The sequence below is a fragment of the Carassius carassius genome, chromosome 8 (genome assembly GCF_963082965.1).
Source record: "Carassius carassius chromosome 8, fCarCar2.1, whole genome shotgun sequence".
In the NCBI taxonomy this organism is placed as follows: Eukaryota; Metazoa; Chordata; class Actinopteri; order Cypriniformes; family Cyprinidae; genus Carassius; species Carassius carassius.
The window spans coordinates 6982596-7010080 of NC_081762.1; the positions used below are offsets into that span (position 1 = coordinate 6982596).

The 27485-nt window shown below is 39.1% G+C and overlaps 2 protein-coding genes across 5 annotated transcripts in view; one reads left to right on the forward strand and one right to left on the reverse strand.

Annotated features, from left to right (window-relative positions):
* The window catches only part of stpg1 (sperm-tail PG-rich repeat containing 1), a 382184-nt gene that overhangs the window by 353467 nt on the left and 1232 nt on the right, over positions 1-27485 (forward strand). Inside the window, exons 1-8 of one of the 3 annotated variants that reach the window (XM_059555824.1) lie at positions 25069-25175; positions 25493-25554; positions 26069-26161; positions 26253-26299; positions 26382-26488; positions 26599-26697; positions 26843-27022; positions 27278-27389. In XM_059555824.1, coding sequence (XP_059411807.1) covers positions 26269-26299; positions 26382-26488; positions 26599-26697; positions 26843-27022; positions 27278-27389 — 529 coding nt within the window. In that variant the 5' untranslated portion in view covers positions 25069-25175; positions 25493-25554; positions 26069-26161; positions 26253-26268. Of the gene's footprint in view, positions 1-25045; positions 25176-25492; positions 25555-26068; positions 26162-26252; positions 26300-26381; positions 26489-26598; positions 26698-26842; positions 27023-27277; positions 27390-27485 lie in introns of those variants that run through there. The other 2 variants (XM_059555826.1, XM_059555825.1) reach the window with 2 other exon arrangements.
* On the reverse strand, positions 21501-25149 carry LOC132145096 (chromatin modification-related protein MEAF6-like). 2 transcript variants are annotated; one of them, XM_059555827.1, is made up of 8 exons: positions 25019-25149; positions 24418-24533; positions 24247-24334; positions 24094-24139; positions 23619-23808; positions 22404-22433; positions 22075-22108; positions 21501-21914 (listed from the first exon to the last, which is right to left on the reverse strand). In XM_059555827.1, exons 1-8 carry the CDS (start codon positions 25106-25108, stop codon positions 21897-21899), a joined length of 612 nt encoding a protein of 203 aa, XP_059411810.1. In that variant the 5' UTR covers positions 25109-25149; the 3' UTR covers positions 21501-21896. The 2 variants fall into 2 exon arrangements, with proteins under 2 accessions (XP_059411810.1, XP_059411811.1); XM_059555828.1 differs by lacking the exon at positions 22404-22433.

Here is a 27485-nt window from a genome sequence, read left to right on the forward strand (position 1 = left end):
CTCATCCTTCCATCTCCTTTTCTCTCGCCTCGTCTGTCCTTCCCCCAGGTTCCAGCAGGTCACTGTGAGTGGTCCCCGGATGGAGGGGGGGGTAGAGCGCAGTCTCGTGAGTACCCCCTGGCCTGCGAGGGGTGATGGGGGTATGTGACGAGTGGGGCGGGGCCGAGAGCCGTGGGAACTGATCGAGGCTGGTGGAGTGATTGGAAATGAGAGACACCTGCGACACTCACCGGTCTCAAGTCCCATGGAGGAGATTGGAAGGATATAAAAGAGGAGCGACGACAGTGAAGGACGAGAGAGGACCAGGCCTGGGATTTATTTTGTATTTTGCTTTTGTTTCTGTTTTGTGTTTATTTTATTGTTAAAGTCTTTATTTGAATGTCCGCCAGTTCCCGCCTCCTCCTTCCCGTTATGATGAAGTTTCTATATTGTTACAATAATATACAAGTTTCACTTTTTTTAATGGAATTAGTGAAATAAATCAACTTTTTGATGATATTCTAATTATATGACCAACACCTGTAAACTTCAAAATGGTGAACAGACAAAACCAGAGCCAAAGCTTCTTTCTCAGTGGTGGAATATGCTCTCTGATATTTATTCAGCTTCCTGGAAAAATATGCAACAGGTCTATCAATGCCAGACTGACTGGATTGAAGCAAAACAGCTCCCACTCCCACTTCACAGGCATCAACAGCTATCTTAAATGGTTTTTCAAAATCGGGAACAACGAGAACAGGTGGACATGCCAGCACTGCCTTAATCTGTTCATACGCCTTGGTACATTCATCGGACCACACATACTGTAGCGTACCCCCTTCTTCTACAATCATGTTAACGGTTCTGCTATTCTGGCGAATTTGGCACAAACCGCCTATAGAACCCACACATCCCAAGCACACACTTTAACTTTAGACGAGTCTATGGACTGGGAAGCTCCAGCTCTTAATTAGTGTCAGTACTATCCCTGCTTAAATACCTAACAGGATGAAAACCACAAGTGTGTTCAAAACTTTTTATTTCCTGATGGGTCACACTTACTATGGAATTACATTTAGTTCAATAATAATGAACGTAACTTTATAAAACTGAACGTAACTTTTTCAGAAGCTATCAAACATATGCAATTGTAAAAGAAGAAAAACACAATGAAAATGAAAAAAATGAACTCCGTCGCACAAATGTAACAGGCTCTTCAAATATGCTTCATTTTTGTTAATATTTTTCAAAGATTCGTTTTCGCTGATCGTGGATTCTGAATGCATTGCCACAGATTTCGCTTTTGCTTCGCAGTTTTTCGTTTGGAGTTTTGACACAAACCTCTTGTGGGGGCGGGGTTAACAGTGATTTACTCTGATTGGATAGTGAGCTTTTGATGGACAGGTGCTCTCTGACCGGGAAGTACAGACGCCACTCAGTGACGCGCGCCGCGCATATTGAAAGGTCTCGTGGTGATTTAATCTGGTCTCTACCGCAAAAATTATTTTTCAAAGACAAGGTGAAAGAAATTTATTTTAAGCTCATACACAGGTTCTACCCTATAAAGAAGTTTATACAAAGATTTAAAATATATATATATTTTTTTTTTATTTTGGTCATGTCACTACACTCAGAAACTTTGGGATGAAATTGGTGTGTTTGTCAAGTGTAAGATTTTGCCAGGCTTCTCAGTACACATGAAAAACATTATATTTGGGTATTATGACTCTGACCCCACAAACGAAAATATCAGTTTTGTTATTATTATTTTTTTTCCTAAACAAATTTCACATTCACAAATGCAAATTCTCCAACTGTAAACCTGTCTTCTCTGTTTCTCTAAAAGAAATGGAGAGCTATTTGAATGTAACATCAGTATCTACTAATAAGAAAGCTATAACTACTGTTAATAAAGACTGTTAGAATTTGCTCCGCCTTTGATTGTGTGTAATTTTGTTTAGATTTTGGCCCTCTTTTCTTTAGTTCTATTTTATTCTTAATTGTTTTTTTTTTTTGTTTTTTTTTGTGGTTGATATTATGTGATGTATGTTTATACTTTTGTATGTTTTTGTTCTCTGCATTAATAAAAATAGAAAAAGAAAAAAAGCTCTCACGCTTCAGCATTTTTAAAGGGGTCATATTATGTTGCTAAAAAGAACATTATTTTGTGTATTTGATTTAAGGGGAAAAAAAACATTATTTTCCACATACTGTACATAATTTTTTTCCTCTATGCCCTGCCTTTCTGAAACACTTTTTTTTTTTTTACAAAGCTCATCAGTCTGAAAAGTGAGGTGTGCTCTGATTGACCAGCTATACAGTGAATTTCTGATTGGCTGAATGCCTCAAGCGTGTGACAGAAAAATGTTACAGCCCTTAACATACTGTGATGCTTGTCCCGGCACAACAAGACAAAAACAATAAAACCCATTACAAACGAGCCATTTGTTGCATCCAGAGGGGACACAATTATGGATTATAATGACTTATACTGAGTTGCGTTGCATTGCACCGCGTAAACATAACACCATGTCTGCATTTGTGACTGGAGAAATGAAAAACAACAAGCTCTACTTTACACTGCTCAAAACACATGTTTGAATCATCAGCGGCAAATTCTTTAAATATGAAAACGTATTTACAGACTGTGAGTCAGAAAAGCCGGCATTGTAGTCTATTCTCCCGGGTTCAGAAAACAGTCCTCCCTAAAATGTGTCGCACACATCTGAATATTTGGGTTGAACTGTTCTGGAACTGTGTTGTAAATACAACTCAACCACTGATTTCTAGTTTTGTCCTCTTTTGGAAGGCCAAACAAAGTATTTTCAATTTCACAACGAAACACAGTTTCTCCACAACATCATATGACCCCTTTAAGACCTGGGACAGTCTTGCGCCATTACTTCCTGTTGTGCACATGCTTTCAAGTCGCCAAGACTGCAAGTGTGGATATCTGGACAAGGCATAAGCCTCGAATAGTGCTCTGAAGTGTGGATTTAGGGTTAGGATTTAGTAATGGATTGAGTGTGCCTTAAGGGCACTGTGCTTTGGTGTTTTTTAAGACCTGGAATCAGGGCTGGATTGGTAATCGGCATTTTGAGAAGGTTTTTTTTTTCACGCAGGGACAGTGAGCAGCCAAGGGCCCATTGGTTTGTCTCCTGTACTGACAGTGTAAACATCCAATCACAATGCACTTTAGATGGAGCGATTAAGTATTTTGCTCTGCCTATAGACCAATTATAGGTTTGTAAACATTCAAGATGCACACGTGCATCATGGTTGCAGACAACCTGGGAGCGAATAGCCTTTACGGATAGAGAATTACATGGATACAGTATAAAATTGTTAGGTTTAAAAAGTTTGAAGATTATATTGATTAAAGTTCATTTTCAAAATGTTCTTTGCATATTACAAGAGCTTGTCACTCAGCGATAAGCACTGTTATTCAATGAAACTGACATTAGATTGGTATAGTGGTATACAGATACGAAACAGGGATGACGTTTTTTTGTGTGCGAAGACTAGTGGCAGAAAACTAAGCAAGAACAACACTTCTACAGCATTTATTAATCAATTAATGATGTTAATTTCAATATTTACTAATGCATTATTCAAATCAAAAGTTGTGCTTGTTGACATTAGTTAATGCACTGCAAATAAGCATGAACAAATAATGAATAACTTTATTTTCATAAACTACTGTTAAAAAAGATGAATAAATGCAGTAATAAATATAAATATTGATAGGAAATATTGATAGAAGGAGGCGGGAACCGGCAGTCAATCAAAATACAGCTTTAATAATAAAACAAACAAAAAACAGCGTGGCAGCCCCTCACGGACGACTGCCGTGCACAAACAAAATCAAATCACAAAATAAAACCCAGGCCTGGTCCTCTCTTGTCCTTCACTGTAATAGCTCCTGTTTTATATCCTTCCATCTCCTCCGTGGGACTCGAGACCGGTGGGTCGAGCAGATGTCGCTCATTTCCAATTACTCCACAGGCCTCGCTCCGTTCCCATGGCTCTCGGCCCCGTCCCACCCGCCACAATAATAATAAATGTTTTTTGAGCAGCAAATCAGAATATTTTAATTATTTCTGAAGGTTCATGTGACTGGAGTAATGATGTTAAAAAATTCAGCTTTGAAATCGCAGGAATAAATTACATTTTAAAATATATTTCAATATAATACAGTTATTTTAAATAGTAAAAGTACTGCTTTTGCTGTATTTTATATAAATAGCCGCATTTCCACTGTCGGGCCAGTACGAGCCAGGGGCTTAAACCGGGCCGGGCGGGGCTCATAGCCTCGGGCCAGTAGCACGAGGCCAGAATAGCGCAGGGTTTCTACAGTGGAGCCTGAAGCTCCGCTGCGCGTCACTAAAACACGCCCTTTACACGCCTCTCAGAACAACGTCACGCAACCTCATCATTTCACCAACAAAGAGAAGTTATCAGAAAACTAAGAAATAAGTCACCGGAACATGCGCGATCACAAAACGAACATGATAAAAGCGGCCGTTTGTTTGCATGCTTTGTTATATATTCAAATTCAAAAGCATCGATGTTTTAACTATAGAATGTGATACATTGATCATATTGATTTAATTTATCAGGACTCAAAATTAATCACACATAAATACACTTATTTCTATTTTATTTATTTTTAACGCTTATGAAAATAGCCTGCTTATTCAGTCGAGTCTGTTTCTGTTTATTTGTAGCCACAGTATGTCACATTTAGAATGAATGATAATATCTCTATTTTTATAAAAGCTCCCGAACAAAAAACATTATTATATTTTTTATGATAGGCAACGTGGAGCTAAACTCTTGAGACGAGGCTTGTGACAGATCATATAAGTTACTAAATAAATACACGATTGTGATGGAGAATAAGAAGCTGACGTCTGATTTCTTCAAGCGGTCATACCATGGTTACTATGGTAATGTTAATGCCTAGCGTGCACAGACTTTTGCATCGCTTATAAATATTTCTGCCTTGTATGGTGATTATAATCCACATTGGATCAAGTTATTTCAAACCCTCGCTGCTGACTGAAAGTGAGTTTTGAGCTTGACTTATTTTAAAAAGTGTTTAATGCTGGTGCTGTTATCTTTCTGAAATGATCCGCAGCGCAGACTCTCTATTTTTATAAAAGCTCCCGAACAAAAATAATGATTATATTTTGATGATATGCAACATGGAGCTAAACTCACGAAACGAGACGACAGATAAAATGTTACTTAATAAATACACAATTGTGATAGAGAATAAGAAGCTGACGTCTGATTTATCCAAGCGGTCATATTTACCATGTTTACTATTGTAACGTTAATGTTTAGCGTGCATAGTCTTTTACATCGCTTATAAATATTTCTGCCTTGTTTAGGGATTATAATCCACATCGGATCAAGTTATTTCAAACACTTGCTGCTAACTAAGAGTGAGTTTTGAGCTCAACTTATTTTAAAAAGTCTATAATACCGGTGTTAAATATGTTATCTTTCTGAAATGATCCGCGCTGACGCTCTTCAGACGCGGAGAAACTCCGCCTTTGTTCATAACCCCTCCTCTAGCCCCAGCTGGCCCGCTTTGGCCCAAGGTTTTTGTCGGGGCAAAAAACCCTGGCCGTTGGACCCGAGGAAGCCCCGGCGAGGCACGATCAAGCCCCGGAAGTGACAGTGGAAACACGACTGGCCCTGGCACACACTAGCACGCCCGTTTTAAGCTCGATAGTGGAAACATGGCTAATGCAGGCTTGGTGCAAAGAAGAGAATTCATTATAAAACATAAAAAAATTACTTACTGTTCAAAACCTTTTGACTGGTATATTTATATATATAATGCAGGGCCGATTTTTTTTCCCAGTCTAGTCCTGCCTGGAACAGTCTTGGCACACTTACTTCGTGTCACGGGCTCTCAACTGGCCAAGTCCACAAGTGACAAATTTGACATAAACCCGACTAAACCAGACCACTTTTATAACCTGTTCAGGACAATCTCATATGTGAATCACTTACCTGTGAGTATCAGATGTGTTCACAAGGCTTGATAAATATTCAGCTGTTTAAAGAGGTTGATTGTTATTGTTCTCTGTAGGCTTTTGTTGTTGATCAAGTTAGTTTCAGTTTCTCTGAATCTTTCACTTTTACTGAACTTGATGTCACAGCTCCCCCTATATGTGGCTCATCCCAGGGATTTGGTGCCTTTTGTGACCTCAATAAAGATCATGATACTATTGCATTAACATTTACAGAAACATACATTTTAAAGTTGTCTTTAGGCCTACAGGTGCATCTAAAAAAATTTAGAATATTATGAAAAAGTTCTGGACTGATCATCCCTATGCCTTTAAAGAGCAGAGCCCTTGGAGTGGGGACTTTGGATTGAGCAGGGCATGTCATACTTGCCAACCTTGAGACCTCAGAATTAGGGGGATATTAAAAAGTACCGGGGGGGGGGGGGGGGGGGGGGGTTGTGTGTCGTCATATATATCACATACACAAACGATGTGTCGTCATATATAATATCACATACACAAACGCAAAGAAAAATGTAATTCATTTATTTGACAAATTCAATTCCTTAAGGCCTCTCCTCAGGAGGTTAGACCCTAATTTGTTAGCTACTGTAAATGAAGAGATATGAAATAGCTAGATCTTATCAATAAACATTTATTAATTCATAGCCTAATGCAACAATTACATAAGTAAACTCTCAAAACATTATAATTATGACATTTCATTTTTAAATTTTCATGTAACAGTCTAAAGCTAAATAAATAGCTGTTCTTGCCTTTCATTTCAGACATCTGCTTCTAGGGGCCGTTCACATATCGCATCTTTTTCGCGCTCAAGGTCGTTATTTCAACCGTAGGTGCGCGGCCGCGGTGAGCACGCTCATAATGGAAGCAACGTGGTGCGCTACTTTTTCCAGGCAGGTTTTTCCTTCTCATCTCCAGAAATATATCTAGTAGTAAAGCTAATGCGAGCCTAGGTGAGGCTAGAAATCAATTAATCCTTTGCTGATACTTCTTCGTCGTCATCATGGAGACCAGCTTGAAATATAAATTTTATATTTACATTTTTTAAAATAAATAAAATATTAGTTTTCATATATTATAAAGCATGTTTTTTAAAAACTTTTTAAAACAAAAAATGTATGTTTATTTGCAACAGTTATTCTAACAACAATAAAAATACGCTAGTAAAACAGCTAAATCTGCTGACGGACACCGTTGCTGCCAAGCTTTATGGAGATGCTGATTTCCTTTTCCTGCAGGACATCTGTCCCCAGTGTCAAAACCACTTCAAAGTGGTTTGCTGACCATGATATTATTGTGTTTGATTGGCCAGCCAACATGCCTGACCTGAACCCCATATGGAATCTATGGGATATTTTCAAGAGAAAGATGAGAAACGGTCTATTTAACAATACAGACGAGCTGAAGGTCGTTATTGAAGAAACCTGTGCTTCCACTTATTTGTGGATTTATCTGCACGTCGACGCTAGAAGTGTTTCAAATCCACAAATGCACAGGAACCGATCCACAAATGCGTGCAGTGATGCGTGCAGTGATTTACAAATGCACAGAGAGCGGTTCACAAATAAATGCCAGGTAGAGTTGTGTTTGTGACATTAAACACATTTGTAAATATATATTTTTTTATTTGCAAATCTCATTTTATTTATTTGTGAGTTTTATATTTTTTTGTGAAACTCTTTACATTTATTTGTGAATTTGATATATTTTTGTGAATCTCGTTACATTTATTTGTGGATCATAATCTATTTATTTGGAATAATGCAACAATTCTAACCCCATACGTCTGGCGTTAATTTATCGCGTAACGGCGCTTATTTAACGCCTGGTGGTGTTATGAAAACGGCGTTTTACAATTAACACGGCGTTGAAAAGCACGCGTTTTATGGACCACTTGGCTTTCCATACATAAGTGGCTACGATGACATGCAAATTACCAGAGAGAGAGAGAGAAGAAAAAGAAAAAAAACCGGGGTTGCATTAATATTTTTAATAGCTGCTCGCACGTGCTCGGAATTAACAGACTAATATTGAACCTCTAGTGCAGGGGTTTTCAAACTGTGGGTCGCGACCCACTTGTGGGTCACAGAATGGAACAAGGTGGGTCACACAAAGTCACTTGGCTGCAGCTAAATTTGCGTTTCAATAAAAACACACACACACACTCACACAGTTCAGTCTAGGGCTGCACGAATGTGACGAGTGGGGCGGGGCCGAGAGCCGTGGAGTGATTGGGAAATGAGCGACACCTGCAACACTCACCGGTCTCGAGAACCCCGGAGGAGATAGGAAGTATACAAAAGAGGAGCGACGACAGTGAAGGACGAGAGAGGCCACTGGGTGGCGTCTGTACTTCCCGGTCAGAGAGCACCTGTCCATCAAAAGCTCACTATCCAATCAGAGTAGATCACTGTTAACACCACCCCCATGAGATGTTTGTGTCAAAACACCAAACGAAAAACTGCGAAACGTAAGCGAAATCTGTAGCAATGAATTCAGAATCCACGATTAGCGAAAACGAATCTTTGAAAAACATTAACAAAGAATGAAGCATATTTGAAGAGCCTGTTAAATTTGTGCGACTGAGTTAATTTTTTTTCATTTTCATAGTGTTTTTCTTCTTTTGTAATGGCATATTTTTGATAGTTTCTGAAAAAGTTACGTTCAGTTTTATAAAGTTTCGTTCATTATTATTGAAACAAATGTAATTCCATAAGCAGGGCACAAATGCAGGATTAATTGTAACACTACAAGATTTAAACATTTCCACGTAACAAAATGTACAAAAGTTTGCAATATTTCCTTGATGTATCATCTCTGTTTAGAGAAAAATTTGCCAAAGTTCAGAAGTCTTTTGAAGATATTGCTGAACATTTATTTAACCATCACAAAAATAAATATATTTTTTTTATTATTATTTAAAATGAGACACATCTGTTTATTATAATTTTTTACCAATTTCACAATTATTTTAATCTCAAAACTGTGTTAGATAGCTCTGCTTTGCTTCTCATGCTTTTCTAAATAAGTGTTGGATTGTGCTCCGTTCTCGCCGACACAAACGGAAGATCATGAATGTATTTTCTGCAACAAAACACAGCAGCGCAGATTACAGTTCACTAGAGTGAGCCTGCTTCACGTTTTTATGAACACTACATATTTTAACGTCTGTAAACAAAAATTAAAACTGAAATATTAGTAGTGAAAATTTGTTATTTTTATTAAATACTTAATTTCTGTCATCAAACTTTTAAGATTAGGCTTAAAGTAATGTCAATCGTTTTCTTATTTTTTTTATATATATATATTTTGGTGGGTCGTGAAATAGATTACACTTGTCTAGGTGGGTCGTAGAATGGAAAAGTTTGGGAACCACTGCTCTAGTGTTCATTCGTGTGCTCAGTCATGTGGCCTGAACACGATCACATAAACACTAACGCCGTCTTCTATCGTACCACTGTTGTGGTCAGGGCCATTAAGTAGGCCTACCCACTGTTTTGTTGCTTCGCAAAATATGTAATTTGCTATCATGAATCGTTCCCTTTAATTGTGTACCAGTTGTGAAACTAGTGATTCTTTGTTGTAATTGGTGCATTATCAGTTCTGTCATCTCACATTTCCCCGCCCATCATATACTGAGTGCGCGTATCCGCTGCAGCGAGAGAACTCCGCTCAAATGCCATCGGGAGCACCGGGACATTTCTGGTCCGGTTGAGTGAGAGCTGATCGCCGAAGCGAGGGAATTCTCCCCCACTTTAGGCCCGTTTCTAAATTACACCAAACTGCAAAAAAGTGTGAGGCGGCGCTACGCACTGCATCCGTCAGCTGCACGCATGAGCCGAGTCTCCCGCACAGCGCTGCGTTTGCGCAACAATGTAAAGTGATAAACCGCTTCATCCATTCAGATGTTACACAGAATTATTGATACTGTCGTGTCGTGTGACTCATCATGAGAACATTAAGGTTCTGTAATGTTGCTGGCTGAAAACATCCAGAATAATGTTAATGGCATGAAGAGGAAAACTGGAAAACACCAAGGCATGTCAATTCGACAAGGGGAAATAACTGTAGCCTAAGACCTTCTTTAATGCAGCTCTGAAATGAATTGTATTATGATATAAAAAAAAGCCTCGAATAAAACTGGAAAACACCAAGGCATGTCAATTCAGCAAGGGGAAATAACTGTAGCCTAAGACCTTCTTTAATGCAGCTCTGAAATGAATTGTATTATGATATATAAAAAAAGGTAAATTTAAATGGTAAAATACATGATTCTCACCAAGTTTTGTTAAAACATGAATCACGAGGGGGCAACTTATGAATGCAGATAGTGCTTGCAATGAGCTATCTTACAACATTTAAAAATGGGTTTATGAATCTGTAATAATTCATACAATGACAGGCAAATTTTGGTCAAGTGTTTTTATTGAGCTATTCACTATCATAGGCTGCATCCGAAAACTGAAAAAATGCTGCTTTCGGAGGTCGCATTCCAAAGTAGGCATCAAGGCACGTCCGAAATCAATGTCAGCTTAATTTACTGTCTCCTGAGATGACTTCATCTGGCCGGTTTTTGAAGGCAGCATAGATGTATCCTTCACTGCCTTTGATATCCCACAATCCTGTGCGTTCCATTTGTGACAGTTAAGCCAAAAAATAAAGATGGCGTCTGAAAGTTGCGGTCGGTGGTCAGTTTGTGTGTAAATGTATATTTCTGAACAACGTTTTCCACTTATGTAATTTCTAGCGAGAAATTAATATTGCAGTAATGAAATATCCACTTAGTTATAACCAAAGCTCTCTATATTTTGCTGTAGATCATTAAACCATTACTCCGCCTCAGAAGCCTGTCCGAAATCCGTATCATGAGGTGCCTTCGGGGAAAAAATGCTGCCTGCAAAGTCATTGCCTGATTATACAGCAAGCCAGTAAGTGGAATTTTATCATCTTTGTCCACTATTTCCCAGTCTCTACTGTAATGTCAGTGTCTACTAATCACTGAATGCACAGCGTTGCCGTCATCACGTTCCCATTCTGATGACCGACTATTGATGTGATTACATGGGTACAAGTAATCAGTTTAACATATTTACATGGCAGGATTTTAACTTAGTTCGGTTATAGAAGGTTATCCTACCTCTCAACAGATTACCATTTCGGTTTAATCATTTTTATTCTGACTGAGGTGTTTCTATGGAGCATTTTCATTCATACTGGACGGCATTCTAAGTTTCTGAAGGGTGCATGCTTCCCCTGCTGGACTACCACCCTCCATTATGCAACCTACAGCATTAATGCATATTACATGTTCCTCATGCCGCAGCGAAGGGGTCGTATGTATCACACGTTTGATTAAAGGGGGGTGTGATACAGACAGTGGTGTGCCAACTGCTACAAGGTGTTCAAGCAGTGGCGGCACCCCTGCTCTGGATGTACCAGCCCATGGAGGCGTGAAAAAAAAAAAATGAAGTGACGTGCTGATGAAGTCAAAAAGTTGGTGTTTATTCCAAAATGTGAAAAACAAAGATTTTCCAAAAGAATGCAAATGATATTTACAGCATAACTCAAAATATCAACAAAAAAAAAAAAAATATATATATATATATATATATATATATATATATATAGAAAAAAAAACTGTACAAAGTTTAAATGTACAAACAAAACTTTTGGCTATGTCGATAATTTGACCCAAAAATCAAGCAAGCGACTCACTCTACAAGCCCCTTTACCAGACTGAGAGAAACACTTAAAAAGTATAAGCCCCTCCCACTAGGACTAAACCATTAAATAATTGATGGTAACAAATAAGTTCAAGAAAGACAAAACAATTAAATAGCGATTTAACTGTAACAAAGGCATAACTATTAGAACCAAGAAATATACAGAAATATACAACCATTTCAAAGCACACCAACTAAATTCATTATTACGGTTTATCAAAGCATCAAACAAACACCAATCTCCCCCTCCGGCATAAGACCAATTAAGTGTGCCTTCTTTTGGCGGGAAACAGGTATTTAAAAATGGTGGCAATGTGCCCGGGTTTCTCTGTTTGTTATGAGGAAATGTTCCAGTACGTAAGTATGACTATTTACTTTATGTAAGTGGATGATGGAAAACAATAAACGTTTAACATGCCAACCGGTCTTGTTTGTATTCTCAACCATACACAAATGAACATAATAAACTTATTGACTCACAAAGTGTTAACCTAAAAAAAAATGGTGAGAACAGGATCGACACTTAAACAATACACAATCTATTACACACACACATACCTGGTGTTAACTGATGTTACATTGCACAAAACAAATATGTGTTGTTGTATGAAAAGTGTATGTATGCCTAGTGTGTTGTGTTCTAAGTCTAGTGCCAAAATCTCTAGTCACAGTGGCCCACTGTGACATTTACCCCTCCCTCTCCAGACACCGACTGTGGTGTCCTCGAGAGAAAGTCTGCAGTGTAATTCTGTGACCCTGATCTATACAACACCTCAAAGTCAAACGGCTGCATGGCCAGAAACCACCTAGTAATGCGAGCATTAGTGTCTCTCATGCGGCCTAACCAGGCCAATGCTCTGTGATCAGTCTCCAACCGGAATTTTCGTCCAAGCAAATAATACCTTAAAGAGTCCAGGGCCCACTTAACAGCAAGGCACTCCTTTTCAACAGTGGAATAGTTTACCTCTCTGGGCAGGAGTTTCCTACTGATGTATACAATCGGCTTGAGTTGACCTTCTTCCTCTTGAAGGAGTACAGCACCAACGCCATGTTGTGAGGCATCAGTCTGTACTGTGAATGGTTTCCCAAAGTCAGGACTCTGAAGAACTGGTTCCTGACATAGTGCATTCTTTAAGTCTTCAAAGGCTTTTTCACAGTCCTCAGTCCATACTACATTGTTGGGTTGGCTCTTTTTTGTCAAGTTTGTTAGGTTTATTGCCCTGGCTGAGAAATTTGGAATAAATTTCCTATACCAGCCAACAAGTCCAAGAAACGCTCTAACCTGCTTCTTTGTCACAGGCCGTCCTGCTCCTTTAACGGCCTCCACCTTCCCCACCTGAGGTCGGATCACACCGTGTCCCAGTACAAATCCCAAGTATTGGGTTTCTGGCTTGGCGAGGGCACATTTATCAGGGCGGATGGTTAGTCCTGCAGCCTTGATACGATTCAACACCTCCTTAAGGTGTTCCAGATGCTCTTCCTAGGTTTGGCTGAATATTATGATGTCATCAAGGTAAGCTGCAGCATAGTCCTCTGTACCATGGAGGATTTTATCCATCATCCTTTGAAATGTGGCCGCGGCCCCATGGAGACCAAAAGGAAGGACTCGGAACTGGTAATGGCCAAAGGGGGTTCTGAAGGCAGTAAGCTCTTTACACGCTGGTTCCAGCGGCACCTGCCAGTATCCCTTGCAGAGATCCAGCGTACTTAGGTATTTCGCCCTCCCCAGCCTCTCCACCAGCTCATCTACCCGTGGCATTGGATAAGGATCAAACTTACTAATACTGTTCAGCTTCCTGAAGTCTAAGCAGAACCGCAAGGTACCATCTTTCTTCGGCACCAGCACTATAGGACTGCTCCACTCACTTGATGATGGTTCAATAACTCCCAGTTGTTTCATGGTCTGTAATTCCTCTTTCATAACAGATAGAAGTTTCTCTGGCACACGATACACAGACTGCCGGACAGGTTTAGTGTCCTTGAGGATGATAGAATGATCGACCAAGTCTGTTCTGCCAGGGGTATCCATGAACAGCTGATCAGGTATACATTCCCATAGCTGAGTTCTCTCCACTTCAGTCAGGTGCTGTAAATTCAATTTGCGGTCACTGCGACAGGACGGTAAATACTGTTCTTCTATTTCCTCTTCACCCTCTATGGCTCTCACCAGCATAGCAATGTCGTTGTTCTCTTCTGTCTGGCCTGGAATTCGATGTGAATGCCATTTCTTCAGCATGTTCACATGAAATATTTGAAGAGGCTGGTTTCTTGAGGGAATTTCGACCTGATAGGTCACCGGACCTACCTTCTTCTTTATCTGGTACGGGCCTTGCCACTTTGCTAACAGCTTATTGTCAGATGTTGGAAGCAACAATAGGACATCCTCACCTGGTTCGAAGCTTCGTGATCTAGCCATCTTGTCGTACCAGTGTTTCTGCTGTACTTGGGACTTTACCAGGTTTTCTCTTGCCAAGGCAGTATTCTGTTGAAGTTTCTCCCTCATTTTCATCACGTACGTGAGGATGTTCATTCTCTTTGGGTTGTCTGTTGCCTCCCAGCTCTCTTTCAGTACATCTAGAGGACCTCTTACTTGGTGGGCGTATAGCAGTTCAAACGGCGAGAATCCTGTAGAAGCCTGGGGTACTTCACGGTAGGCGAAAAGGAGGTACGGCAGCCATTTATCCCAGTCCTTGCCAGAGTCTGAAACAAACTTCTTTAACATTCTTTAGAGTCTGATTGAACCTTTCAACAAGACCATCAGTCTGAGGGTGATATGGGGTTGTTCGTACTCTCTTAATGCCCAATAGCTGATAAACTTGATGCAGTGTGTGACTCATAAAGTTAGTGCCCTGGTCTGTCAGAACTTCTTTTGGTATTCCTACTTGCGAAAAGAATTTCAACAAGGCTGAAGCTATTTGCTTAGCAGTAACATCCCTTAAGGGATATGCTTCAGGGTACCTTGTGGCATAATCTGAGATTACTAGAATAAACCTGTTCCCTGTCTGGCTTCTCTCAACTGGTCCAACAACATCCACTCCTATTCTCTCAAAAGGTACCTCAATCACAGGCAAAGGGATTAGTGGTGCAATGGCAGGAGTCCGACCAGCAGTGAGTTGGCAATCAGGGCATGTCTGTCAGTATTCTTTAATGTCTGTGTACATTCTGGGCCAATAAAATCTTTTAGAGATTCTCAAACATGTCTTTGCGAAACCTAAATGACCTGACCATGGAATGGAATGACCTAACTGCAACACCTCACTTCTTTGTGCTTTAGGTACAACTAGCCGAAGATCCCCCTCCTTAGTTTGCTTATACAGGAGTTCATGTTTTAACACAAAAGGATCATCAAGTAAAACATCAGCATCATCCTTCTGCTTAACCTGTTCAAAACATGTGGCAAGGGTTGGGTCTCCCCTCTGCAGCTGGGCTAGACCATTGGGAATCACAATGTCTGACTCACATAATTCAGGTTCAGCAACACCCTCGTTAGCCTGTTCTGAGGTGTCAATCAACTCTGATACCCAATCTCTACGTTGTTGTAACCTGTTGTCTTTTGCTGGTCCTGACTCCATCTCAATATCCGCAGAACTAAAAGGCAAAGTTTGCAATGGATTATCTTGGTCTAGGTTGAGTGTTGTCTGTACTACTTGCTTTGACTGAGCCCTTGTCACTACCCCACACCATTCTGTGTCTTGCAGTAATTCAGCCAACACTGGCATATCTGTGCCAAGGAGTATGGGATAGGGAAGAGTCTCAGCAATTCCAACCTTCATCAAATAAGACCTCTATATACACTTCTGCTGTAGGCAATGGAGTGTTGTCTCCATGTACACAACAAACAGTAACCGTCTCTACATCATTCCAGTCTTGTCTGGGCACAAATCTGCTCTGTACTAATGTATATGTACAACCAGTATCTACCAAGGCTAAAACTGGTCTACCATTTAACAAGACAGATCTAACTGGCTGTGAGTTGCATTTCCCGGGGGATGACTGAACTGGATGAGGGACATAACAAAGGCTTGCTGTTTTGGGTTTCTTCAGGGGGCAAAGAGGTCTAGTATGTCCTGGCTGACCACAAAGATAACATACAACATCATCCTTAACTACACTCTGTGAAGTTACACGCGGAGTAGTGGCTTTACTTTGTGGGAGTCTTAGGATCCTGTCTTGAGAGTTTGAACCCCCCCCAAATCCCTCAGACTTACCCCTGATCGAAGGGAGGATTCCAGCATAGCGAAAGTGTCCTGTTCCTTTTCGGGCTGTGATATATGCCTCCGCCAGTCTGGCAGCCTCAGCAGCAGTCATTGGATAATGCTCCTTGACCCAAGTCCGCACGTCTGGGTACAAGACCCTTAGGAACTGTTCCAGAACAAGTGCCTCCATAATATCCTCTTTATTGCTGCTGGAGTAGTGTACCCACTTGCAAAACAGGTCTTTCAGTCTGATGTAAAGCTCATGTGGTGACTCATCCCCAGGGGTGTTTAGGTTACGGAACCTCAGTCTATAAGTTTCTGCATTGATTTCATACTTTTTCAGTATTGCGGTCTTAACAACATCATAGTCTTGTGTACGTGAAGGGTCCATTGCAACAAACGCCGACCTGGCCTTACCAGTTAGCAACGGTATGAGGTGAATGGCCCAGTCTTCTTTAGGCCACTGGTACACCTCTGCCAGTCTCTCAAATGTCAGCAAATAGTGCTCAATATCATCAGAGTCCTCCAGTCTCGCAAGCCGTGGCTCCCGGTCTAACACCCTCGGCGCTGGTTTGTCGCACCTTGCTTCGTGACTGATACGTTCCACATCCAGTTGCATCTGTGTGACATGGTGACTGAGCACTTTAAAATTTTGTTCTCGTCGAATTGTCTCTCTCTCTTGTCGATCATCCCGATCCTTTTGATATTCCATAAAGGACTTGAACATCTGTGCCAGAGCAGTAACAGCGGTATCAGCTCCAACCCCAGAAACTATTTTAGACTGCACTCCTTCATCTGGATCATCCTCGACTTCACTCTGGTCCACATCTGGCCTTGTTTTTTCATCAGGCTGATTCCTTGTCTTTGGTGGCATTGTAAAAACAAGAATGTCCACGTCACTTCAGCGGTACAAAAAAAACTTCTGACACCAACTGTGATACAGACAGTGGTGTGCCAACTGCTACAAGGTGTTCAAGCAGTGGAGGCACCCCTGCTCTGGATGTACCAGCCCATGGAGGCGTGAAAAAAAAAAAATGAAGTGACGTGCTGATGAAGTCAAAAAGTTGGTGTTTATTCCAAAATGTGAAAAACAAAGATTTTCCAAAAGAATGCAAATGATATTTACAGCATAACTCAAAATATCAACAAAAAAAAAATATATATATATATATATATATATATATATATATATATATAGAAAAAAAACTGTACAAAGTTTAAATGTACAAACAAAACTTTTGGCTATGTCGATAATTTGACCCAAAAATCAAGCAAGCAACTTCACCGACTCACTCTACAAGCCCCTTTACCAGACTGAGAGAAACACTTAAAAAGTATAAGCCCCTCCCACTAGGACTAAACCATTAAATAATTGATGGTAACAAATAAGTTCAAGAAAGACAAAACAATTAAATAGCGATTTAACTGTAACAAAGGCATAACTATTAGAACCAAGAAATATACAGAAATATACAACCATCTCAAAGCACACCAACTAAATTCATTATTACAGTTTATCAAAGCATCAAACAAACACCAATCTCCCCCTCCGGCATAAGACCAATTAAGTGTGCCTTCTTTTGGCGGGAAACAGGTATTTAAAAATGGTGGCAATGTGCCCGGGTTTCTCTGTTTGTTATGAGGAAATGTTCCAGTACGTAAGTATGACTATTTACTTTATGTAAGTGGATGATGGAAAACAATAAACGTTTAACATGCCAACCGGTCTTGTTTGTATTCTCAACCATACACAAATGAACATAATAAACTTATTGACTCACAAAGTGTTAACCTAAAAAAAAATGGTGAGAACAGGATCGACACTTAAACAATACACAATCTATTACACACACACATACCTGGTGTTAACTGATGTTACATTGCACAAAACAAATATGTGTTGTTGTATGAAAAGTGTATGTATGCCTAGTGTGTTGTGTTCTAAGTCTAGTGCCAAAATCTCTAGTCACAGTGGCCCACTGTGACAGGGGGCTACAATGGTGTTTCATGGATTCAGAGTTGTTCAGTGTTAAAGAGATGGATTTTCATGCTAAACATGGCCAATTCGGATGAGTGGAGAAATCTTATTTCTGGGTGGTACAAGTTTCGGTAGTGTTTTCGATGATGGATCTATGACGTAGACGATGGTGGAACTCCTTATGAGCATTTCTCTTGGGAAAGCACGCCCATGCACATCTCCACCAGAGGAGAGCGAGACATCGCCCATAAACATGCTTCATCAGGAAATCGTTGGCAGCGCTGCATAGGATTTGTTTGAGAATGTCTTCAAATAAGTGTGTTTTGGATGTGAGGGGAAAGTTTACCATGTTCAGCTTTTCAAAGAACTTAGCGTTACATGGACCGTGGATGCAGTTGCTTTTCTGGGGCAGCAATGGAGTGTAGCAAGTGTTGTTCTCATCATTTCAGTGATGAATGTTTTATAAACAAGACAAGGTGATGCTGGATTTGCACATCGTTTGCTATTAAAACATGGTAAAAGACCCCAGTCAGGTAAGTACAACTGCATCAGATTTCTGTCTTTTGTTGGAAATCAGCACATAAGTGAATATATGTTATGGAAACAACACAAATCAGTATTATAGCTCCTCCCACAGCATGCCTCCAGGAGCTTGGTTTTTCCAGAGAGAATCGGAAGCTGTATTTTTGTTTTGCAGATATGACCAGGCTGGGGACTTTTGGAGATGGGGATTCGTACTGCTCTGTGGGTACTCGGGATTGGCATGAGATTTAAGCATTTTAAGAAACATGCTTGTTGCACATCCTCAGTTGCTTAACTGGGGTGACGCTTCCCCCTTTGTGATTTTTACAGCATGGTAGATACATAAAATTGGATAATACTGCCATCATATCAGACTGCTGCTGCTAGGGGCGTATGCTTCCCTCTTTACAATCACAGTTGCTTAAGCATTTTAAGAACATACTTGTTGCACATCCTCTATTGCTTAACTTTGGGTGACGCTCCCACCCCCCACCTTAATATGATTTTCCATGATAATTGAATGATATACAAACTGCCATCATATTAGGCTGCTGCTGCTAGGGGTGCATGCTTCCCCCTTAATGTGATTTTTCAGCATGTTAGACTTCAATTGAATGATATACAAAATGCCATTGTATTAGGCTGCTGCTGCTGCTATGGGTGTATGCTTCCCCCATACAGTTCTCTCAAATATTTTGCATAAGCAGCTAAGCAATATGCTTGTTGTATGCTTCTCTCTGAGTTTGGGTGATGCTTCCCCCATAAATATAGTATCAAGCAACATTTCTCATTGCTGGCCATTCAAATTGCATCAGTTGTGTTGGGGAGTTTTGGCATATGGTTGTTTTGGGGGTTTGTCTTGCTGCTCTCCCCGCTCTGTCCAAGCATGGCTGCATGGACAGGCGTGTGGAGTGTTGCGCAGAACATAACCATACCGCCAACACTAACTGTATGCAATTATAATATAATATTTATTATATATTGTAATAAATATACTTGACGGAAGTGGTCCTGATTGAAATCGAGCATCGCGTTAGTTCAGTCAGGCCATGTTAGTCACGCTTGCATCAGCTGACAGTCAGCTGTTCCTGACGCTTACCAATCCAGTCTTGACACCTATCACCTGCGGTCTATTTAAATTCCCATTAATCAGTGTCTCTTCCATCGCATTGCTGCTTGCAATAAACTCCCTCCTCCAACCCCAACTCCACCCACTGAACCTGTAATCCGATCTAACTTGTTCTTTCTTTAATGTGTCTTCATTGGAAGCAATCTCTATGACATTTTGTTTACAACTCATGTAATTGTGAATTGTAATTATATTTGCTTATAATGGTTTGTCTTGCTGCTCTCCCCGCTCTGTCCAAGCATGGCTGCATGGACAGGCGTGTGGAGTGTTGCCCAGAACATAACCATACCGCCAACACTAACTGTATGCAATTATAATTGTCCTAAATATATTTGACGGAAGTGGTCCTGATTGAATTATGATTTCCGTCATGTGTACCGGGTGGGCCGGCCCACATTGGCCAGCGGCCCACCGGGAAAAGTCCCGATGCTGCAGATGGCCAGTCCGCCCCTGTGTGTTGCAGTGCTGTACTGGTATCCAGTGTGGTTTTCCGGCCTTGACCCCTTACGCACATAGATTGTTCCAGATTCGCTGAATCTTTGGATGATATTATGCACTGTAGATTATGATAACTTCAAACTGTTTGCAATTTTTTGAGAAACTCCTTTCTGAAATTGCTCCACTATTTTTCACTGCAGCATTGGGGGAATTGGTGATTCTCTGCCTATCTTGACTTCTGAAAGACACTGCCACTCTGAGAGGCTCTTTTATACCCAATCATGTTGCCAATTGACCTAATATAATTGACCTTATTGCTACCGGTCCCAACTTTTTTGGAATGTGTAGCTCTCTTGAAATCCAAAAGGAGCCAATATTTGGCAAGGCATTTCAAAATGTCTCACTTTCAACATTTGAAATGTTATCTATATTCTTTTGTGAATAAAATATAAGTTTATGAGATTTGTAAATTATTCCAATTAACTTTTTTGGAATCGGGTTTGTAGAAACTACTGTTCTTTTTTATATTCAAGACATGTAACATTTTCTATTTCAAATGTTTCATATTTTGTATGACCAAGTGTAGTTTTAATCTTGTTTTATGTAAATGGGATATACAGATGCAGTGTAAACAGGTTTGTGTTCAGTCTGTCTGCATGTCATTGTGACAAAAAAAAAAAAAAAAATGACAGAAGTAACAAACATTACAACAAATCAAATAACACATCTTTAATTCAATTCTGATATCACTTAAATGCAGTAAACATTTTGTTTCTAAACATAGCGAGTGCACTTCAAAAATAAAGGAATCAATAAAAGTATAACCATTATAATTTGCTGTTTATATTTAAGGCAAACAATATTAATTAGCTTGAACATATCTCTTTGAAAAAAAATATTTGAAAAGATTCTTAGTTTATCTTGTCATGCATATTTGCATTTAGAGTCCTCTCTCCCTAAAGAACAGACCAAACATTGTAGATGGTTTGGCAGCTGTGTCTATGCCTCAAGGTCATATATATATTTCCTCTTTATTTTGTTTTAATGTCCAGTGGGAAAATGACAGAAACGCCAAACTTTACAAACAAATCAACTGAAACACATTAATACAATTGAATTTAAATCTCAACTGAAGTCTTAAACAACTTCAACTGAGTATTTGACGATTAAATCTGGTTCTGCTCAAACTGTTTGCAGCTTCACATAAACCCAGACTAAACCAGAACACTTGTATTAGAAACATGTTCAGGACAAGCTCTTATATTTTTGAATCTCTCACTGAACTACAGTTAGGTCAGTGTTCCTCGTGTTCCTCTGTATTCATGTGTTGGGTTCATGTGTATCTATTTGTATTGGGGCTGATTTTTCTGCTGTTTCTGACAACTAATAATAGTTCTAAGAACAGCATTCATGTGTTTTTATGATTACTGTCTAAATGATGGAAGGTTACAATGTTTATTCCAAGAACTAGTCAACAAACGAATAATTGTCTTTTTTCAGTTTTATTCAAAACAATATGGTATAAAACAACAAAAAGTAAAGACGTGACCAACTTTTTACATTAGCTACACAACTTTTATAAAACAAAAGCTTAAGGACATCCAAAAGCATGAGGGAAAGGTTTGGATCCACTGATACATCATCCATGTAACATCATAAATAAAAAGATTTCATCAATATGAGCAGAATTGGAACTTCATGTCTGCAGTACATCATGCGGATCTGAATCCATCAGAGAATAAAATTCATATGAGGGCTTCACTACAATCTAGAAAGAAGCAAACACAAACATGGAGGAATGCAGTGTAAGATCCAGGTGATCAAGACCAGAGAGAACTGGAGCTGACTGATGAGGTTCGGTTGCATGAAAATGATCAGGATCTATGAGGCTGAGTAATCCTGCAGAATTAAACAATTATACTGAAAAAAATGCTCAGGATACAGATATGACATAATAGTGACTGTCTTCCAAACAAAAGAGAAAGTTTCTATAGATAAAATATGCATTTATACATACACACAAACATACACACAAAACATTTTATGGATTTGAACTTACTGCTCTGGGTTTCTTGTTCATCTTCATGTCAAATCTGTAAGGAAAAACAAAAATTAACAAGAGGCCCATCAAGATCAAATAATCAAACGAACCTGTTTAAAACCCTGCATGCAACTAACTATAAACCCATCATGTCTATGAACCCCACAAACAAGCAGCTGAAAAATAATTTTAAAACCAAGCAAAACCAAAAAAGAAACTGCTGCAACATCTGCAAATGATCAGGTAGAAGCAAGCGTCTTAGCATTCATCACGTGACGTGGACGGCCCCAGCAGCTAACGGACAGAAGACACGGGAGTAAGACACAGGAAATAAAATTGAGACTTACTCAAAGTCATAATCAAACATGCCAGAAGGGCTGAAGAGGGCAGCGATAGGAAGGAAGAGAGCATCAGAGGTTAGTGCACTACACTGAGCAGCACATCAATCCCACAGTCCAATACATGGGTGCCAATGCGTATACCTTCAGTAGTACACTAGATGAACAACAAGACAGAGACTAATACATCCTCTCTAGTGTGTTAGTAAATTCAGGACCCTAACTAGTGCCCCTCTTATTTCATTTGAATTGATCCTGGATGCAACAACCATCAGTTTCCGAATGAAAGACAGAAAGATCAAGACATAGGTTTGAAGAGCAATTCAAACTTGCTAATGGCTGAAATATGTAACAGACAGAAAATTATTAAAATGAAATAAATTAAAATGTAATTTAATTAAAAAATATTTAACTAAAATTTACTTAATTTAAAATGTGAAATCTGTATTTTGTGCCTATAATATATTACTTTGCCATTTTCTTCATCATGTTTGAGGCAAACCATACAAGCTAAACTTTGATTTCATTCATCAGATATTCCCTGTCGCAGTCAATTGTGTTTTTTTTTTGTTGTTTTTTTTGGCATGACAATAAAACAAAAATTTGCAAAGGTCTGAATTTTGACAAAAATTCATGAAAATAGAAATTTAAGATTAAGGTTCATTTTAAACCCTGTTAATATCTAACCTTTCAATCCACAATTTTCCATAAATCATCTATACATGCAGTAGTGGCTGACTGTAAATTCTCTGGGCTAAATCAAGGACAAATATTTTCTCAAATTTTACTTTTGTCCATCTAATACAAACACGGATGTTAAAACTGAGCATCTTCTCTGATCAAACCGGTCAAAAGTGAACCAAAACAGCATCAAACATCCTGACAGAGTAAGAGAATCTAGGCTGGATCCACATAATAATAGGAAATAGTATATAAAAATACTAAAAGGAGAAACCAAAGCAAATTGAGCTGAGCAGGAGCCACAGACAGCACTATAAAACTGAAGTAAAACCCTGCCGTTTGGTAAAAGAAGCACAGCTATCATAATCATCCATGAATATGTTCATTTACAACTGCTCCCATATTGAGATGTCCACAAGAAAATAAATAATTTTACAATCAAATAACATTTAGTTTCAATAAGCACTGAATCAGCCGGAATTAGGTTGTAAGTAAAGAACCATCTTATATCCTGGACCCCAGGACCTGCTGGAGATCAGGTACCTGTGTCTGTTCTTGTTCTTGCGTTTCTTGTGGCTGCTGTGGTGGCTTCCAGAGGAGGACGAAGCAGCTTTCTGGGGTTTCAGGTCCTGCAGGGCTCCATCTGCCTCCTCCGTGTCTTCCTGACTAGGTTCATTTTCCTGGTTTTGGAGATCTGGAGACGTGTCGCTCTCTGATCCGCTGCCTGGTTCGCCTGAGAAAACAGAAGAAAAGGAAAGTTTACAAATGAGAAATTATTCAAATATAAAGCCACTAAAAAACACACTAATTCTGATTCAATTCAATCTCAATTTTTCATTTCACAATACCCGTTTACACTGGTGATCATCTTACTTCAAATACTCAAATGAGTCTATGAGGCAAACAATTGTGGTTAATAGCTCACTAGGTTATAAAATACAGCCCATTTTACATATAAAAACAATAAATGACTAACAGAAATTTTTTGCAGGCACAATAAGCTTGAGATTTTACTCACGTTTTTCATTCATATGATCGGGAATACCTCCAAGAGCACAAACAGCCTGAGAGACAGTCCACCGAGACAAATAAAAATAAAATAAATTAAAGTTTTATTTCTTTAGTATCTTAAAATATATACACAAAGTATGTTTATTTCTAAGAAACTTACCGCCACTGAGGTGACAGAGGACTTGCTGAAAAGCCGTTCAGCTTCCTTGAATTTCCTATTCCTCCGATCAGTCTTGCTGTTTGAATTCCTAAAGTAGAAGACAGATGATGTTAGACTGAATGTTTTTATGATTCTTCATCAGTGAACCACATGAAATATTACCACACTCACTTTTGATTGGTCAGATATCGGTCCCATCCTCGAATGATGTTACCATACATCTGAGTGTCCTCCAGGTAACTGCCTTCAAATGCATAAATCTGTCTTTCTAGATTCACTAAAGTCTCCTGTTAAAAATGCAAAAAAAGGTTTAAGCTGTAGCTGTCAATCATATATGACCCACATATGATAACATTATTTTAATACTCCTGTGTAGCTTTATTTTCTTTGTTCGTTTTATAAACCGAAGCTGTGCACAAGAGGCATGTTTTTCATGCTGTTTGTCTCTGCTAGAAGTTATATGATGTGCATCAGGAGGCGACACAACAAAAGCAGCTAACACAGTTAGCATGTTAGCATAGATATACAGTAGTTACTGGAATAACAACTACGGTTAACTAAGACTTTTTGATTTTTAAATACAACACAGACATACAGAAAGACATACATACATAAATGAATTCATTCATTTTATGTAAAGTGTTTGTAACGGTTTATTTCAGACTCGTGTAAGTAAGCTACGGGTATTTCAGTTTAGAGTACAGTCTCTATTAGTCCCACATCAAGAGGGTTTTTCTAAGAGTTCTGGACATTTCGAAAGGTTTCTGGTTACCGCAAGCTCTTGTTTTCTCTTGACCAGCTCGGAGAGCTCGCGGCGGGTGTCGGGGATCTGCGGTGGAGTCACTTTGGCGTGCATCGCCATGATGGAGCTGAGCTGCTCAGTGACCGAGGCGAGAACAGCTGAAGCTAGACCTTCTGACTGCAGTAGTGTGCGTGTCCTCCGATCCGAGGAGCTCGATTAAAACCTGCTAGGGCTTGCCCTAAGAATTTTTTTATTTTTAAGAATAGTATTTTTTGTTTATGGATTGTATGTAGATGTAGAGGTTTGCGTGTGTTGTCACTGTTGTCACTACTTCAAATTTCAGTACATTAGCCCTTGCGGTTTAGTTACAGTACTAACTTAGGACAGGGAAATTATTATTATTAATAATAATATGAAAATCCTGATTAATACATACTGAAATCCTAATGATAATGGATTTTATCATTTCCAAGAAATATATAATTAATCATCCCCTTCTATCAGGTTTAGATCGTCTCCTTATGACGTGACCTCCTCCTTGGCCAATGAAACGCGGTCTCGAAAATGTAAGCCACGCCTCCCTTGGTGTCCATTCTACGTTCTATTTCCAGTTCTACCCAATATGAAATGTATTTGCCTTCAACCAACAATAATATGGAGTGCGTTCGCGTCTCGCACAACTAATCCTCCCACTTTCTCGCGCTTTTTCCATGGACAGTAAAAGGCTTGCTTTTTTGTCCTCTCTGTCACACATATACAAAGCCAGTGGCCACCAAGCGGCGACAAAGTACTAGTTATAAAAGCAACTTTCTTTCTCGTAAAACACGTCACAAAAAAAAAACTTATTTTGGAATAAATTGTTAAACGGGGAGCTTAATTGATTTGAAGGCAAGAGCAACTATTACATTAATAATATATTTATTCAATAGAAATATATATTTACTTTTACCCGATTGGATCATAACAATGCAATCTTTATTAATTGTAAATATATTTAATGTATATATTTCATTTGTTTTTGGCAGTTGTTTACTAATAGGTTAGTTTAACTAATCTAAACTAGTTTTTCCGAGTTCTCAGCGTCACGTTGACGTGTTGCCATGGCAGCACAAAGTCAGTCCAACACAAACTCAGAGCGAGTTTACCTGCAGCAGCATGCGAACAACAGGACAGGTATTTCTCTCCGTGTTGAAACCGACTGGTTATTAAAGTAAATAAAGTATTTTTTTTTATGTTTATTTTTTATGTCTCCATGACATTCAAGGGAAGGAAAGCGGAGGATGGGTAAACTCTACAAAGGCCTGAATGAATGTGAGTGATTTGCCTTTAGTGTCATTAAAAAGTGTTTTTACTGTATTGAATCTTATTCAGAGCCATGTTTTTCTCTCTGTAGTTCAGGGATGTGCTTCATCTATTCCAACCAAGTACCAGACAATCATCATCAGCAATGAAGAGAAGAAAGGCTTTTCCTCACAGTCAAAAAGGTTTCAAGATCACCTGGTGAGTTTAATAAATAATCCAGCTCTAATATATTAACATGTTATGGTATATATGATTTTATGGTGTTCAATTAAAAGCAATGCTTTTAATCTGTCTGTCTGCCATTTCAGAATGAGAATCCAGGGCCTGGTTCTTATATCTCACATACACCTGCTGAGGGATACAGTCCTTCATTCTCTAAGAGAGGAACAGGCAGCTTTGCGTCAAAAGTGAGACCCTGATCAGAGCCTACATTAACTAATGCATGTCAGGCACTTTTATGCTTTAGACATGGGGCCTTCCTGTTAATTGCCTTTGCACTTATTTGAAATATATTATCGTGAATAATATTACTGACTGTTTTCATATCTCAAGGCTGGTCGTGTGCCCCGTAGCTTCCAGAGATTAAGCCCAGGACCTGATGCTTATAACCTCCAGACGTCTCTATTTTACAAGCACGATTTTAACAGAGGAGAATCCAGAATGTTTCGTCTGCCTGTTGCAGTAAAGACGGAAAAACCAAAAAATGAAAATCCTGCACCAAATCTATATGATGTATGTATCACCCAGCATGCATCTTGATTGTTATTTGTCACAATGAAAGCTTACAATCTGGTAAAAAAAAAAAAAGGTTTTGGGTTGGTAAGATTTTAATCTATATTTTTATATTTAAGATATTTAATATTCAAGATTTTTTAATGAAGATAAAAGAGTTCACAAGAACATGAAAAGTCCAAAGTCTTTTGAGTGGTGGTGTATAATTAAATAATTTTTATTTTTTAGTTTATTTCTTTATTTATTTGCTGTCAGGTGTCTTATAGTGCTGTGGACAAAAAATCAACTGTTTCAGCTCAAAGTGCATTTCGCTCTAAAACCAGACGGAGTGCCAGTGTCTCAGACAGCTTTAAAGGACCCTCTCCCTGTGAGTAACTCACATATTTGACCAGTTTTAGATGAAGATAATTAAGTTAGTGGTGCAATACGAACAGTTAAAACCCTTCAGCAATTCTGAGGTAAA